This window comes from Fulmarus glacialis, unplaced genomic scaffold (assembly GCF_000690835.1).
Source record: "Fulmarus glacialis isolate BGI_N327 unplaced genomic scaffold, ASM69083v1 scaffold2619, whole genome shotgun sequence".
Lineage (NCBI taxonomy): Eukaryota > Metazoa > Chordata > Aves > Procellariiformes > Procellariidae > Fulmarus > Fulmarus glacialis.
Genome location: NW_009233693.1, coordinates 43127 through 61689, shown reverse-complemented (window position 1 = coordinate 61689; position 18563 = coordinate 43127). Strand labels below are relative to the sequence as shown.

Genomic DNA, 18563 nt, shown 5'->3' with positions numbered 1-18563 from the left:
ATATCCCATACTATGTGACATCATGCTCAGCATATAAAGCTGGGAGAAGAAGAGGGAAGGAGGGGACGTTCGGAATTATGGCATTTGTCTTCCCAAGTCATCATTATGCATGTTGGAGTCCTGCTTTCCTGGAGATGGCTGAACATCTGCCTGCTGATGGGAAGTAGTGAATGAATTCCTTATTTTGCTTTGCTTGCATGCACAGCTTTTGCATTACTTACTAAACTTTATCTCGACCCACGGGTTTTTTCACTTTTACCCTTCTGATTCCCTCCCCCATCCCACGAGGGGGGAGTGAGCGAGCAGCGGCGTGGTGCTTAGTTGCTGGCTGGGGTTAAACCACGACAGTCCTTTTTGGCACCCAGCATGGGACTATCGTCCCTGGCTGTGGTGTAAAGCATATTTTTTCATATCTTGTCCTCTTCAGACCGGCCCAAGTGCTCCAGTACAAGCTATCTCCCATGGGGCTGATGTGCCAGGCCATTGAATCCACATAGCCCAGTAAACGTGGTTGTCCCTTTCCTCCACCTGGCTAGAGGCAGAACCCGTTTATTCCTGGTCATAGTATTCATTACTTGATTTTTGTAACTGCAAAAGCCAAAACCGGTCTTTAACCTGTACAGCAAAAAAGGGAGCACGGCAAATATTAGGGCTGTGTTTCCACCCCTGGGGCAGTCGATTCCAGGAGAACTGGACGCCGCGCAAGTGAAAGCAAACTGTGGCCTGCTCTCTGCTGCCGAGGGGATCGAGAAGAATGTGTTAGGGATATCAACTGTAGCATACCACTTGGCTGCCTTTGATTCCAGTTCATACTGGAGTTCTAGCATGTCCCATGCAGCAGCACTTAGCAGCAGCATGACTTCATTGTGACCAGGTAGTCCACTGTTATCCACCTCCAAAAGAGGTAATTCTTAAATAGGCTACTCAAGTTTCTCCTTTCATTTATCACTTTTAAGTTCTTATGTGAGCTGTTGGCACATGCAGTTTTGACGGTGTATGAGATGTGTACTACATGACAACTACTGTTGGGAAAAACAGAACCAGATGTTACTGACTGCTTAGTATGAACCTTCAGGTTTCCATGATTTTGTTGTGTATATCTGATCCCTTTGTCAGTTTCTGCAAAATCAGTCAATGGGATGTAAAAGAATTCCTTATCACAATAAGAAGGCTCTCCTTAGCAGGTGAGCCTAATCCAGATTGTCTTTCCCTCCTATAGAAGAAGAATTTGCCCATGTTGTTGTGAATAACAACATTGTGAGCTGCCAATTTGTTGTTCAATACTTCTAGGAAATCTTTTTAAAGATTATGGTTTCATACATGGAGAATGGGACCAGTCTGTGTTTCTACTCAGAATTTTTAAAGACTGTATATTGTGAAACACATTTTCCCATATACTTTTATACTCCAGTTTAAGAATGGAAAAATGTCATTTATGTACATTAAAGCTATTGAATGTATGTATTACATGTTATAATGCCATTTATTTGATAGGTGAAGGAGAATGGAGGTCTAGGTTGCTGACGGCTAGCTCCCTTCAGAGATTAAAGAATTGTTTTTCTATTTGCTGTTTTTATTGTTACCTAAGTTCTATGGTTTAAAAAAAATTGTATTTGTTTTTCCTCTTCTTGTTTTGCCACTGAATTAGCTTGTTCAGAGCTATATCAATGTGGGAGTGAAATTTTAGAATTTTTGGAAGTGAACAAAAAGCTTACAATATCCCTAAACAAAGTTGGCATAGACTGTGTTGCATTCTGCTGTGACAGAGGCCAGCCTCTCCTATGCTAAAATATTTAGGCAAGTGTTCAGATTGCAGTTCATCTTCTATTCTTCATACTGAAAACTGTGAAAGATGAGCCTTGTGGATTCTGACAGATTCACAGAAGTGTGTTACAGCCAGTTTGTCCGGTTACTCCCACTCCAGAAATTGTCTGTTTCACTTTCAGAAAATAGGATTAGATTTGTAAATGATGCGATTGACTAGAGTGATCACTGATTTGTCTTTTGGGTTGTCTTCCTATGATGATATGTTTGATTTATTTTATGACCATGCTAAATCAAAATCTTAGTCTAACTCCAGGTATAGGATGCTTCCATAATCTATCAAGTGATAGTACTGCTCTAGCAATGGAATAAGAAGTCTGCAACCCGTAGTTAGGGTGAAGACATTAATTCAGTGTACAGGCATCTCTGGAATAGATGTTACAGCATGTCTGAAGAAATAATTATTCTTTATTTCAAAATAAAGCACTTGCAAATTGTCATTGATTTAATTCCATATACGATAGCAACAAAGGATGCAGTTAGAATATATATGAGGAAAGAACTACCTGAATTTTTCAGGTAAGATAAGAAGTTTGTCAGGTTTCACAGTGTTTGGTAAGTGTAACTGTTGTATTCTTATAACACAATTCTTCCCACGCATTTTATATCATGATTTGTCTATGCTTAAAAGTTATTTGGGTTTATTATAATTAGAGGCATAACGATAATACAAGGTGTGTAACCTATGACTTGTCACATACGCTGTATAATATGAGAATATTTGAATTATGTTATTGACATTTGTGTCTGGTTAATAACAATTTTGGTTGTCAAGCATGTCACTATATCCTGAAACAAAAATGCATTGTTGTTGCGATGACATGTACAGGCTTACCTGGCAGTTTAGAATAGATAAAGAATATTATGGCTGCACCTATATTAAGAAGCCAAGTGAGTCCCCTATACTAGACATGAACTTTCTTCTTACATAAATTGTAATGTATTAATCAAATGTAACCATTTATCTGATAATTCTGGTGTGGCAAAGAGGGTTTTAATTGCTGGGATTGACCAAGAATTGCTATTGCTGTTGCGTCCAAACTGCATTCTTCACCAGTTTGTTGTACTACAATTTGTGTGGTTTATGTGGGCAAAACATACCTTGTATGCAAACCCAAGAATTTACTATTACTTTAATTGAAATCTTCACTGTCAAATCAAAGAATTATTATCAATACAGTTACAGTTTTTATCTTCCTAGTACTTCCTAGTAGCCATTCCTTTTTCTCTGGCATTATGCTTACCCTTTTACTACCCCTCTGCATACTAAGGTCAATGGCTTCCATCTGAGAAAGGGTTACAGCAAGTTACCACCATCACAAGTGTTATGCCTGGAGAAGTATGATGGATGGTGGGGGGTTCTCTACTCACACTGAATCCACTTCCAGCTGTTTTTGATATGTTTTCTAGCACAGTCTACACCTTATTCATTCTTCATTGGTTTCCATTTCCGTATTACATCTGAATTTACTACATATGGTGTGTTTCACATTTGCTGGATACTTCTTGAATACTGTCATTCCATGCTCATGATCCTCTTTGCTGCATTTTTAATCTAGGGTCATGGATTGTTTATTCTACACAGAACAGCTATTTGATATTACTGTCTGTTAGTTAGAGCAATGCATCAGCATTTTAACAATAGGTTTTATACCACACAATCATAGAAAACTAAGCTAAAATGGAAACAGATAAGTAACATTTATCTGATTGTTCAACAATTACTGTTACTAAGCGAGAACAAAGCTCTAGGCTAGCACAGACAAGTCTAGACAAAGGAAGCCTGACAAGCCCAAGTCTTGAGGTCTTGCAGATTTAGTACAAACCCTGTGACATGTTCCTAACAGTGGCAATACCATATTTCTTGGACTATAGGTCTGCAGTACTTCATCAGAGTTTTTAGAGGTCTGTAACTAAGGTTCCCTTACTTGTCTACCTTACAGGTCCTAAGAATATAATGTATAAGATTTCTCCTCTGTTTTCATTTACTTTGTTCCCTGGTTTACAGGGTTTTCCTGCAGCTGTGCATTGTGTGTTCTTTTATTGCTTTATTTCCATGTGGAAAAAGATCTTGGACTGAGTGTTAAAGATCTCAGTTCTTTTTTATTGATAATGAATGCCTGTCAGTAACATATTTACTTTAACTTTTGAATATGACAAATAAGAATTTCTTTATATGGAATAATGCAACTCTATTTTCAGTAAATTTTATAAAGCTTTTTCTTGCTGATATATTTTAAGTTGTCCATATAGAGAAAATATGTATGCATAAAGCAGGTCAACTATTCACTATTACAGAGGAAATTGCTTACTTTGAATTTTTGTTCTCTGGTTATAGATGCATTAATTGCCCTTTCATAATGTAGGTTTTGATCTTTGGTTTTAGCAGTTTTGTTTGATAAAGCGGGATTGGTGAAAGGAAACGATGACTTACTGTCTTATCAGTTCTTCCGTCTCTGTCTTTAGATGTCTTTAGATCCTCTTTTGAGGATGCTTTTGTGGAAGAAGGTTATTGCTTCATTGGGATTTGATCTGTTATTAAAAAATCCTGAATCAATATTCTGGTTACAGGAGTAGATTTCTTTGTGGGGAGGCAGGAGGTTGTATGAGACAGGGTGAGAAGTATGATTTAGCCCTCTCCATTATCATTCAACTGCTGTATCGTGTTGTGTTAGAGTTAGGATATATGGCATTTCCCCTTCTTCCCATTGCTTATGATACACCACCTCCAGAGGCTGCGGCAACACATTGGCTGTGATAAGGCCTTCCCTCAGGCAAAGGATTCTGTTCTCTCTAGTTTCTGTGAAGCTCACTTTCAGCTTTAGGACCTATACTAAATTATACTAAAATCTTAAAGGAGTTTGAGGATATTGTTCTGGCATGAAATACTTTCTTGGCTTTTATGCAGGGAGGTTTTCTACCACATTCCAATACCATAGCATTATCATGAGCATTAGTTACTCTGCATATAAATAATAGGGTATCTTGAAATATTTATTTTCATCTAGTGTTTATCATATTTATATCGCAGGAAATAGTTAATTAAGCACCAGAAAAGGCTAACTTTCACTATAGAGATGACAGTGAAACAATACTTACATACCTGCCTGCTAAGCTATGCAGGTAATCCATACCAAAACCCACAAGAGTAATTCTGAGGTTATTACTTGATGAGTAAGATAATAATTATTATGTTACTTGTTTGTTTGAATTAGAAATACAGAAAAATAAAAAAATTGACACTGAATGGTTTTCTTGTTTGAATTAAGATGCTGTGAAGGGGTGCTGGTATTTCAAGTTACAGTATAAAAGATATAAATCTTCAAGTAAAAAAATAGATTTATGTGCATTTTACCCAAGACTTCAATTTTCCAAGTTGGTGTCTACAGCTAATAAAGATTCAGTAGTTAATTACTTATTTTGCAAGACACAGGAATTTAATTTCAAGTTAAAACCTAATTTAAAACAAACACAAACTGCACTTGAGCTAATGTGTCTGGACTTCTAACCTGATCTGAAAATTTTTATTTAAAGACCTTCTGCATTTCTTAATTCCTGGAAAAGGAAATAAATCTGTTTGTTTTTTTTTTTTTTACTAAAACACAGAGTGATGGAAAAATCTTTCAATAAAGCAGACTTTTCTAAGACATGGATAAAACCAGCATAAGTCTGTAGGTGATGTTTTCTAGGCAAGTATAAATACAGGAAAGTTAAGTCTGTCCCATCAACTACTTGCTCAAAGGAAATTTGGGGCCATGATCAGCCTTTGTAAGTTACTGAGACATGATGGGGTGGCAGGAACACTGATTTATAGTAGTCTGTAGATCAGATTCTTGACATTTACATAGAACCAAATCATAGGTGCAACTGGGAATAAATGATTTCCCATGTGTGCTTGTGCACACTGAAAACTAAGGGAGGACAACAACAAGGTTTACTCTTTCCGTGCCATTGTTTTTATTTGTCTCCTTTCTTCAAAGTGTCAGTGTCTTTGAAGAGACAAAAGTGCCTCTAAAAGTTAAGCTCAGTAACATTACGTTAGTGTCTGTAATATAGTGCAAGACATTGCACTTCATTTGTGTGGTAATGCTGGGGCTTACTGAACTTAGAAATTAGGTTTTTACTGGTTTCCTGTGCTAAAAAATATAATTTTATTAACAACTTTCTACTACAACTCCATGTGTTTTATTTCTAGCATTATTTTACAAATCCTTATAAAATATATGTAAGCAATAAGGCATAACAGGTGATGCTTTGAACTAATGTGCCTTGCAATCCTAGTCCAACTCAAGCTGGTCTCATTAATTTCCAGTGTCGGATCTCGCCACTGGACACATGTTCTGGGCTTGCTTAATCTAAACTGAAATCATGCAGTATCTGACTTTGTGTGACTTGCTCTCAGCGTAAACATAATCTAGTTTGCACAGCCTTCTGGAAACTAGGATTCTGCAGCCTAACTACTTAGGCTTCAAACTTATTAGTAACTCTGATGAACTTTCTAATGCCACGTTGTAGTAAACACTGAATTTCACAGTGTTTTGATAGGAGGAACTATTAGATTCTGTTGCCTACCTTGTATCTCAAGCCACAGTGTATCACCAAGGTGTTCTCATAAAAAGCCAGAAGACACTAGTTACACTGAGGTTAGTCCCTAGATGATCTTAGATGCAGCTGTTGAAGAAAAGAAGAGCTAGAAGTGCTTTTACAACTTTTGCAATAGGAAAGAACTGACTATATGATATATGTCAGATTATTTGAGAAAGTACTGCATTTTTGTGCTACAAGTGCTATGGAGAAGTAGAATATCACTTCCTTACTTCAAGTTATCCCTTGTGTGTGTGTAAAGGATGTAAGATTGTATTTTCCTCTTTGCTACAGTTTTACGTTGAGAGGTCACGTTATCGAATGCAATGACCTTAAAACTGCTTTCCAAAACATCATCTCATCCAGCTGCATTTTTAATTTCCAGATGAATTAGTTTATATTTTGATTAAGTTAAAGCACGTAATAATGATGGGTTTCTCTCACTTTTATTTACCCTGTTGATCTCTATTGCTGAAGGTTTGCTTAATCATCTCCAATAATCAGGTGTTCTAAAAGAACCTGCTGGTTGTTGGAAAAAAGGGAAGAGTGTGTTTATCTTGGAGTGTGACCCATTGGTGTTCCCCAATGATTGCTCTTGATCCACTGATACGGAGTACTCTTATAAGCAGATGTAGGTGTTCTGTTATAATCAGTCCTTATTTAGAGACTATACATGATATACAGATCTAAACAAGGTAAAAGCAAACAAGCATTTCCTTTTCTCTCCCTATTCCACACCAAGTCTGTGACTTAATTTTCGTGTGAAATTTTGAGCGTTCTCTAGGGTTTGCATTGCTTCAAAGAACTGCTTCTTCAATTCCACTTCTGCAAGTGAGATTTGTTCTCCTCACATCTTTTGGACAGTCTTTTTCCTCTAGCCATGCCTATTTTTACTATCAACAACAGCCTTGTCCTTTTGTTCCTTTCCTTACTGATACTGATACCAAGTTTTTCTTTTCTCTCTTGGGAGAAATTACAGTGTTCAGTCCCTTGACAATCATTTGCGTGAACTGTTTCCCCTGAGCTTCCATCACTACATTTTCCTAAATTGTCCTCTGTTGCATAGCACTGTTCACATTCTGTAAATTGTGTAATTCTGCTAGCAGTTCTCTTGCTTATCACAAGATAAACAATATCACAATGGTATCACAAGGTATCACAATGATATCTTGGCTTGATAAAACAGATTAATCATACATACATAACACATACATAGGTTATTACAATACAAAGATCAACTGATTTTAACTTTCCAAAAGAAATGTTAATAGATTAACTGTCTGCTTGAGCATTAGTCCCTAAAAGAACTATTTTGCTTTGTTTTCAGTAGACTGCAAGGCATTTCTTTTAGATTAACTTCAAGTTTCATCTTCAGGCTTTTGAAATACTCAAAATAAAAAGGAAAACGTATAAGTAACTTAAGGAGGGGTGAGAGAAAATGATGTAGTATGAGGCTTATGAAACATTTAGGATTTTAAAACTAAAGTTTTGGAGTTTTTGAAAGTCTCTGAAGAGGAAGGGAGAAACTGTTGTGGCCATAGTTAATACAACAAAAGTTCTGACTTTGATTGTTGATAAGGTGCCATATGTTCTTCAGTTATTTAAAAGTAATGATTTTCTGAAGCTAAAGAAGGAATCATTATCTCTGAGTCCACTGTTTACTAATTAATTAATCTTGTGTAAGTTTCCATAATGAAAAAAACATAACAACAAACAGTAAATTGCCATGACCTTTTCTATACATTGGTAAAAATCTAATCCCTGTCTAGATAAAGGGAAAAAGCCTGACTTCAAGATCCTGGATAGGTGTATTAATCACCAGCTTACTGCATGAAATGTGGATGGTGCTTCCTCCTTTTATTGTTTTTGGACAAAAGTGTGTGATTTTTTTTTGTTGAACTTGTTTAGTTGCATGGTGTTGCATGATTTTGTGTTTTGTTTGATTATACTAAATGAACTGGAGATTTATATGGAGATTGGGCACCTCTGTGTTTTCTCTGAATCATACGTAATACTTTTAAAATTTATTTACTTGGACTAAGTGCATCTCAGCATATGCAACTCAAAGTTAATGGAGAACTTTGAATTTCAAAATGGTGTTGCCTGTTGATTACAAGCAATATTACATATTTTTATGCTTAAATAAGAAAATTAATGGTTGGGTAAACTGACCAGTTTTTACCTTTTGACCCTTCCATTATCATGCTTGCCAAGATACAAAGCTTAGCAGTCACGAAACAGGATAAAATTTCCAAACAGACTTTTCCAAAATGAGGAATCTGGCCTTTGAAATAATGGATGCTATTTACTTAACAATTTTGAAATACATTGATTTGAAGATCAAATTTAGTACATGGGAACAAATACACATTCAAAACCTATAAATAGATTATAACCTATGAAGAGTAATGATTCAAGATAAGTGATTAAGAACATGAAACATATGATAGAAGGTTTCAGTAGCTGAATAGTTTGTTATGGTAAACTGGTTAATAAGGCATGAATGTTTCATAGTTGAAAATGATTTTAAAAATGTTACTGTTGCATACCTTTAAGTTTCATCTTTTTGACCTTTTTACAAGTCATAGTTCTGTTTTGGTTTTATTTCTTAAATGCAGTTTTTTAACGTAACATGAATTCATGTCCAGTTTTGAATTCACCCTGTAAAAATAACTGCATTTCCCAAAACACCAGTGAAGTCAGAATTTCAAGTTTCAGCCAAGAGCTTTAATGAATTTAAAAACAATAGATAACATAGGATTCTTGAACATTGGACTCTCTTGGCTGACATTTGTATGAATCGTTTGCAATTGTGCAACATGCACAGTATGCAAAATACATAACATCTGACTAAAATTCAAAATTTTATTATCGGATTTAAAAAAGTTAAAACAGATGGAGCTTTATAAATTGCTTTGCAATATATTAATAATTGGATGGGCTCTTTCTGCCTGTCTCCTCAATTTTTGTCATACTTCCCTTCTCTCCTGCTCTTCAGGTAAGACTGACAATTTTTTCCGTAAGGTTTGGTGGATACTTGGTTTAACATTGTCACTGTATTAGTTTAGTGCTTTGACTTGATTAAATGCTATTCTCTGAGGAGGCAGGGATTGTTTGCCGATCTTATTTAATTTGGTATAGCTATTGTACATACATTTCTAGAATTATAACATTTCCCTCTGCTAAATGAACAATACAAATAATTTCTTTTCCTTCTGTTTTCTTTTCTTGAAGCCGATCCACAACTTATCCTTACACAGAAACCCAGATGTACAGCCAAAACACTGGGGGAAATTATTTTGATACTCAAGGAAGTTCTGCACAGGTGACAACAGTGGTCTCGTCTCATAGCATGGTGGGCACTGGAGGGATTCAGATGGGTGTCACAGGAGGACAACTCATTAGCAGCTCAGGAGGGACCTATCTGATTGGCAATTCAATGGAAAATTCTGGTCATTCAGTGACTCATACAACGCGGGCCTCCCCAGCAACAGTAAGTATTTCAGACTGATGCAAAATCTTTGAGACTAGTTTTTTAGTCACTCATATGTTCTTGCAGACTGACACAGTTTTTGTGACAGAATATATAGCAATATTTTGTTGTCAGAATAAGTACTACATAGTACTTTTTGTAAACTGAGTAATAAATATATATATAAGTAAGACACAGGAGTAAGAATACTGTGAAAACTTAAACATGAAGGCAGACCTTTCTCTTGACAGCTTGGAAACATTTACATTTCGTAGGTTAAATTTTGCATTCAAGTAATATCAGTGAATGCCTTGGGAATGCTCACATAATAGTTTAAGCTGAATATTTGTCAGGTTGGGAACTAAAACAGTTCCTTTAATATTTTGTATTTTTTCTCAAAACATAAGAAAAACACAGTGTTGTTGAGTATAACTATGTTAGATGTAAATGTTAAATAATGTAAGTTACAGATAGGTATCTGTAACTTCCCTGCATTCATTTGTTTTGTTTGCTCAATATTAGTGTAGGTTTGGTAGCTTATTTCAAAATATTTCCAGTTGTTCAGAATACTGAACTACTTTTTAACACTTCGTTCTTACTTATCTATGGTATGTCTCCAAAGTCTGTTCCAGATTAAAAGCTCATTGTGGAAGTGTCTTACAATGCTATGGGAAGATGCATTCTGTTACAACTGGGATAGATAATATTGTAGATACTTAAACATAAACACAGAACTTTCCCTTAAGAGCTTACTCAATCAGCCCTTATTTCAATTAGGAAAATGGGTTTATACCTAGTGTAGCTTTTCTGCATAGCCCTAATAAATATTTTACCTAATTTTTCTGGATATTCTGGTCTGGATGTGGAGATTTGGAAGTAATGGGGAAAAGAATTGTGAAACAGAGTAGAAAGAGTTGAAAAATGTAGTAAAGGAGATAAAAGCATCATTAATAATACAGATTCGTCAGTACTCAAAAGGGCAATGAAATTAGGGGACTTTATTTTTAGGAACCAATGTAATGAGTAAAAATCTAATATTCTATTTGGAATTATGATGAATGTTTATGATAGCATTGGATAATTTAGACGATCTGATAAAATCTCTTTATTTTGATTCTTAAGGTGGTTGGTATGGACAAATACAAAATTTTTGTAGAATGTAAAAATTATTATTTCATCGAAAAAATGTGTAGTACTATTTTCTGAGAATAAAAATTGTAAAGAGTCATAATTAATGAATAGCATAAATATCAGTAACATAATGGGAGCTTTCAGCTAGCAACAGAGAATATTATATTTGAGTTACAAAATAAAGACGACTGTATATTAACATTTGCCTGTATTTTACATGACCTTAATAGAAGAATGGAGTTTCTGAAAAAAGCAGCATTCCTCTTTCAGATTCGTTTAATTAAAATCAAAACTTCAACTTGACTGTTTTCTTTTTTTGCATTAAAGTATTCTCTCATTTTACTTATTTGGAAGATATTTCATGGAATTTTTCACCTGAAGTTATGATTGCCAAGCACAGGCAAAACAAATAATTTTATATAGGCATAAGTAAGGAGTAGGTCTTCTAGATGGAATGAAATTTGAAAAGTGATATTTCTTTAAATATTTAAAGGGCAATGATATTCCTATTTTTTCTTAGTTGTTTTAAATTGTTCTACAGTTGAATACAAATATTAATTCTTTTAGAGATCATGCTAGTTTTCTCCTTAAATAAGAACAAATGCATTTTTGTGTTTTGCATATCATGCTGTAAGTTTTGTTTTATTCACTGACAACAGAATTCAGTCAGTGGAAATGCTTAACTGATTGTGAAATCAAGTGAGGCTTAAATGCATCCAGTAAACGCAAATGAAGAGTAGTAGACTTACTTTGAAGTTGGATATCTTAGAATTATTTAAATGATATCAAAACTCCACGCTATATTTTGCAAATTAAAAACTTTCGATTTTTTTGCCAAAATTAGAAGAAAAATTTGCCAAAATTTAATAAAATCTAAGGTTCATACTTCAGCAACATCTTTCTCTTGCTTCATATGTCAATAAAACAGCCTGGTTTAGTTGCTCCAAGTAAATTCTATACTGCTGTATCAACTTGCCTTTAAGAATAGAAGAAAATACTGCCAATTAAATTACACTTATTAAATTGCATTTTTAACACTAAAATAGTTTCCTCTGTTCTTTGAGGTGCTATTTATTTTCTATAGTATAGTTCTGTAAGTATGAGACATTAGAATATATTAGAAGTGCATTTGTTGCTAAGGAAGTGTGTTACAACATGATTTTAGATTTTATAATTTTAGGCTTTTGGTGTATGGTTCAGCTGAAATATTCAAGAGTCAGTTGAAACACAAAAGGTTCAGCTTAAACTGTAATTTTAAAGTACCAAGTCTGTTTTAATTTTACTAGAGGGCATAATTAAACTATGCAAAATAGAGCAATGTAATACTTTATTTGGATTGCATCTTAGATAGGTAGAGCTTGTTTCACTTGTGATCCTCCTTTGATCTTTACCATCATAACTTTTTTCACTCTTGTGTAGAGAATTTATTTGAGTCATGAAAATAACATGTATCCAGGCTGGTTTGCTAGTATAATACTCAGAAAATCTTTCCCAATTTTGAATTAATTTGGAGAACTTTCATATGGAGACAAAGGATATAGACATGAGTAAGAATTTACTTACTAACACATGTGGTCATCACAAGCTCTCTTTAGTTTTGCCATAGAGGTACTAGTTCTGTTTACTCATTTCAACTGATAACTTCATTTGTTTTGTTGTTATTCATGGTCACTGATCAAATCATTACCTTCTGTGACAAGCAAATTAATTGTATTATTGATGATGTTATCTATTTCTGATACATTTAGCTTAAGTTAGAAGAAAGAAAGAAACAAACCAGTTTCAGGTGAAAAGTCAAGTGTATAAAGTCCATTTTAATAACCTAGATAAATGGAATTTAAAAATCTAATCTACTTTTCACCAGGTATGCTATTTGGTTTATACAGAATTCAATAGAAGAGACTCAGAGACTTTTTACTTTAAGTCTATCTTCACTTTAGTTTCTTTAAGTTTTAATGTAACTCTGAGTTCCACTTCAGGTTTAATAAAGAGTTGATATTTTGTTTGTAACATTTCATTCATTTTAACTTCTGTCGAATGTTCATACAAGAAAGCTGTCCTGCTTAAGCTATAGTGGGCAATAGCAGTGTTTTTATAGCCAAAATATTAAGAATTGTGCACTATTCCAACATATGTACAGTAGTGGTTTATGTTAATATGCATGAAGAACATTTGTTAGCATTTTCTTTACTTATTTAATTTCCATTTATTTCATTGCTTCTTCCCATTATCTCCTTTGCTGGACTACTAAACTACTTATCTACTTATTAAAAAGGATTTTTTCACTAAAACAGAAAGGCATTCAGATTATAAGACCTTCTATATAAGATATTAGGTAGGTAAACAGCTTTCAAAAATGACCATTTTTATGTGACTATATGTGGATTGGTCAAGAATAAATTGTGATTGCATTGAACAAGAAGTGATTTACCCTAACGGGATGTCTATTTGAAATGAATTTGCATGTTGAAACCTGTATGAAAGAGTCGTCTGTTGGGTTTATTGGCAGCTATCGTTAAAGAAGGGGCAGCTATATTTAAGAGACTAACTAGAAAATTGGATTGCCATGTTAATAATGAAATCTAAATCACCTTCCAATTATTTTTTCCATATGTAAATGTCTAAGGACTGCTCTTGTGATAAAACAGGATTATCTAATCAACATATTTCATAATATCGCAAGGTTAAAATATTCATATAGTTTCTAGTAATAAATGTGTTGTTATGCTTGTCAGCCAGTGAGAGGCTCCTATCTATTAGTCTTGTTTTCTAACAAGCTTATGACTGATCTGCAATTACAGTTGTCATTCATCAGTCATCACCAGCCATAGAAGGTCTCCACTCATGCTGTTGCAGAAATTTATCCTATTTCAGTGCAAATCTAAATGTGCATGAAAATAAAAGCAAAATTAATATGGATATAACGTATCACCAGAAATTATTATTTCTAGTAGTAAGCACAGTGTGCAAAATTTGCTCTTAACTTTAAAGGAAGGATGGTACCTACCCAAAAGGTGTCATAATTAATGGAGGGAGAAGAACAACAATCAGAAGTAAGAAGGCCCAGAGTAAATATTGTATCCTGATAATAAAAGTGTGTGGAAGTATTATAATTATTTTAAGAACAAAAAGTAACAAATGTTTAAAGGGTCCATTAATGGTGGAGAGGTTATCACTTGGAAAGTAGTTTGAGATGAGGTTTTATTTATTAATCTCTTTCTTGGTAGAGGAACTTTTTCCTCCTCCATTCCCCAATTTTCTGGTAATTTTTGTTTAGCTGGATCCATCTTAGCATAAAACAAACCATTTCTGATCAAATCACAGATGCACAGATTTTTATGCTACAAAGGATTATTAGATTATTTGATCTGACCTCTTATATTGGCAAGACATTTACTTATGACTTCTTAAACTGAGCACAGTGACATCATTTGTGAAAAAAGGCATCCACTTCCAGATACAAGAAGGCAAACAATTTTTTTTTTTCCTATTATAAATGAGTTGTAAGAATGGTTAATCACTACTACTGCTAACGTTTACGTGGTATGAATTAACTGGAGGGGTGGGAAGTTTAGAGGATTTGTAGATCTTGTGCCTTTTTAAACCTCTGCCTCCAAGACTTTTCCTCCTGCTTTGGTTTCTCCTTTCTCCTGTGCAGCATCATGGCTTCTCCTTCTCTCTTCCAGAAGTATCAGTCTAGCGATGTGGCCAAAATAACTTACATCTTTCTCTGCCCCTTTGAGTGCCTTGCTGCTCCACTGTAATGTCTTAAGTTGAGACTGTGCCCTTTTCACAAGACAAGGAATGTGGGGAAAAGGGAGAATGACCCTACCAAGGTCAGGCACATCTACCGTGTCTGCATTCTGGCTTCACCTGCCTATGCTCTGATACAGTCTGGCTTCAGCTTTTAGTCATTGGCTTTTGGTGTGTTTTCTGCATAAAAGCCCCGTAGCACTTCATAGTTTGCTTCCAGTTTTGGCAATTGGAATATTTATTCTGGTATGTGTGTTTCAAAAATCAGGATGTAGTGTTGTCGGAAACTCAGTTTATTCCAATGTAGCATTCCAATTACTGATTAAAAAATATTGTAAGAAACAGAATGGGTTTTTTTATCATAAGATATTAAAAACAGGCTTCTTAGAATCTGTGAGAAGAATTTCTGTTAATTCCTTTTATTTGAAAATGCATAAGCTGGATGCAAGATGACGTGCCACTGATGTTCTCATAACAGTCTTACTATCAATGGCATGGAGGCATTACCTTTCTAAAGGACTGGATTTTTTTGTTTCTAATTAAATACACATTTGTTCTAAAATGGCCACTCTACCTCTCTCTATGGCTGTCTTGCCATAAATGTTTTCAAATTTGGTTTTAATAATAATCTGAACTAAGCTTTCCTTTTAGCTTCTCAATTCTGATTATTTTGTGGTGTGAGTAACTCTGATGTGTTTCTGTGTATTTTTCAGTGTTACGTGGAATGTATATGTTCTAAAAGTCCTTATAATCAGCTTTTTTTTTTTTCTTTAAGTGTTTGTACCAAATATGGGGAAAACAACCACAAAGAAAAAAAGTTTAGAATCTGTTTGAAGATGGATATAATAGGGATGAGATACACAAATAACTGGATGATCCAGGGGAGAGATGGTGAATTTGTCAGTTTGACTGTATGTTTGAGAACTTCCAGCAAGAAGATAAACATGGGCAGCAATGTTTTGTTTGAAAATTTGGGAAGGGGAGAGTAATCTGGCCTAAACTCCAAACATTTTTTATTTTTCCAGCCTACAGCTGTTAGGTGTGCTTTTTCCCCCTAAGTTGATTCCATATATTCTTTTGTAATCACTAGAGAACATATTATATTCATTAGTCAGTATGCACACCTTATGTATATGCAGGCTACTGGAGGTGTGCATTTGCAGCAGGTATTTTGACCAGTATCTGTTATGTATATTACGCATGGATGTTATATTTACAAATTAATCAATTTTAGGGGGAAAAAAGCTTGTTTCTAAGGTTTATCGGCATTCTTTTAAGGTCAGCATATGTAAAATACCATGCTTGTATTTTACATCTTTTTGAGTTCTTCTCTGTCTGCATGTTTACGTTTCTTTCATTTCGACAGACTTTAAAAAGTATCTTTCTTTCTATCTTCATAGTACTTCATTCTCTTGAGCAAAATTTCATAGAACCTATTTACAGGTGCTGCTACAGCTTTGTCTGTTGGGAGGAATGCAAATCTTTTAAATTTAATTCTTCCAGCTGTAAAGGCTAGACCTGCGTTCTCTTACTGTGGTCAATACTATTTCATTTTAAGCTTCTTTTTCCTGGGCAAGCTTGTCTGCCTAACACAAACTTCTGGCATAAGTTTCCGAAAACAGTACAACATACATGAATATTCTGTCCTGAAACAGAATTAAAAGCCACCATAAATAATGCATGTTTGTGGCATCCTAAAAGAGTGAAAGCATCACATTTTCAAAAGCCCCGAGTCCATTTATCCTGTAGCTTCAGGTTAGTTCATGATGTGTATACACCTTACTTACGTAAGCACAGTTGTCACAAGTACCCAGGACTTAGCTAGCTGTATTAAATTAATCTTTCTTGTACACATATGTTGAATTAGTAATTCCTTCATGATGGAGCATGTGATGAAATCTCCTTTAGAATTTCACTTCCTTTAAAGCCTAAAAGGGCAAACCTTTGGAAGTGGACAAAAGGCATTGTGAATGGGAGGTCCCTGTGGAGATAGAGACAGGAGCTATCTTTTTTGAACATGATGCAACAATGTGCTGAATTTCAAGATACCACCTAAAGTTGCCTGCTTTGCTGCTGGTGGAGGGTGGTTTGCAGATGCATACATAAAGAAAATAAATTGTAAGATATCCAGATTAATCACAAAACCTCAGGGCTTAAACTTCTGCGGATTGTTTTTTTTATGTCCTGACCTCCTCAGAACAACTTACTATAAATACTTTGTGTTAATTAGTTGAATCTTTAGTTAATTAGTTGAATCATGAAAAAGAACTATTCCTTTCTTCTTCCTAAAAGGAAGGCAGTTTTTTTCGAAGTAGGTTTGGGATAGGTATTTGCTATGTCTGTGCTATACACGTCTGAGACTATTACGCGTAATTTATCTAGTAACATGTTAATGAACTCTAAGACATAAACTATCAAGAACAGTTAATAACTTCCAAATCAGTAGTTCATATAAAGAGAACATTATAGGATTCCGAATGCATATACTGGAGTCAAACTGCTGAATTTTTTAACCCTGGAGAAATACCCTTGATCATTAACAACTGTGTCAGAGTATAAGGCAGTATTTTAGTTGGCAAACAAAGTAAATTGAAGGAGAAGTCTACAATCATAGTTTTCATAGCTATCATGCTCTGTTTTAGTGTCCGCCCATGTTTATGTTACTATACAAACTGATTATCATTCCTACCAGTAGTCTAACATTTAACATGGTTTACTTGGAATTGCAGTGGAAGTGATAGTGAACATTTCAGTTATCACTCAGAATGTTTTAATAAATAATGTTTTTAGTCTTGTTAAGCAAAGAATAGGAGAAATGTATGACTGATCAAATATTAAAATAAATGAATGTGTAATTCTTGTTGTCATTTAGCATTTCAGATGTAGATGTAGATAGTTGTGCCTGGAATCTCTCACTGCTGACTGCTAAAAATGCAAGGGTATCAGTCTTCCTTTCATATTTATGCAGAATATAATTTAAATGTTAAAATTATTTTCATATTCTTTCCACAAAATATCATAATAAAACCACTGCATTACCTGTGTAATTAATCTGTGTATGTGCTTATATGCTGTTTTGAATAGAGATGAAATTATGTTCAGTTTTTCTAGAACCTAAATAGAAGTCCCTGGCCAAAACTTAGACTTAAAAGTTTGAAGGAACAGGTCCTTCACATAAACAACTTTTTACTCAGGTAGCTGTTACTCCCTATACACAGGGTACTCTGTGTCACATAGATAATTTTGAAAACCCAAAAGCTTGGAATAAGAATAAAATAGAATATTTAAGGGCGGTGACGTCCCGCAGCGAAGGGCGGTGCCTGCGCCAGGGGCCCGTCACCACCTCGGAGCGACGTGGTTTCTGGGAGCACGCTCCCTCAGACAGTCCGCGTCAGTAACTTACCCCCGGCTGTCCGAAGGGAAGCCACGCGGGGGAATGAGCGTGATTTCCAGTCTTCGGGCCGGGCTATTCGCTTGGTGGTAGTGGCAGAGCCCAGCTGTCCTTAAAGAAGACACTGAGCGATGCTTTCGATCTGTATTTTAAGAGAAACGTGGATTATGGTAGAGGTGTAACAGTGTCAATTGCTAGGCTACATTTATGTGTACAGGAAAAGAAATTTCTTAGGGTAGAATAGACTGTTTCAGTTGGAAGGCACCTACCACGATCATCTAGCCCAACTGCCTGACCACTTCAGGGCTGACCAAAAGTTAAAGCATGTTGTTAAGGGCATTGTCCAAATGCCTCTTAAACACTGGCAGGCTTGGGGCATTGACCACCCCTCTAGGAAGCCTGTCCCAA

At 35.1% G+C, this 18563-nt stretch overlaps 1 protein-coding gene across 2 annotated transcripts in view; it reads left to right on the top strand.

Moving 5' to 3' along the window:
• RFX3 (regulatory factor X, 3 (influences HLA class II expression)) overlaps positions 1-18563 on the top strand; it is a 61364-nt gene that overhangs the window by 10901 nt on the left and 31900 nt on the right. For both annotated transcript variants that reach the window (XM_009585386.1, XM_009585385.1), the window contains exon 3: positions 9643-9901. In XM_009585386.1, the coding sequence (XP_009583681.1) occupies positions 9643-9901 (259 nt within the window). The remainder of the gene's footprint in view (positions 1-9642; positions 9902-18563) is intronic.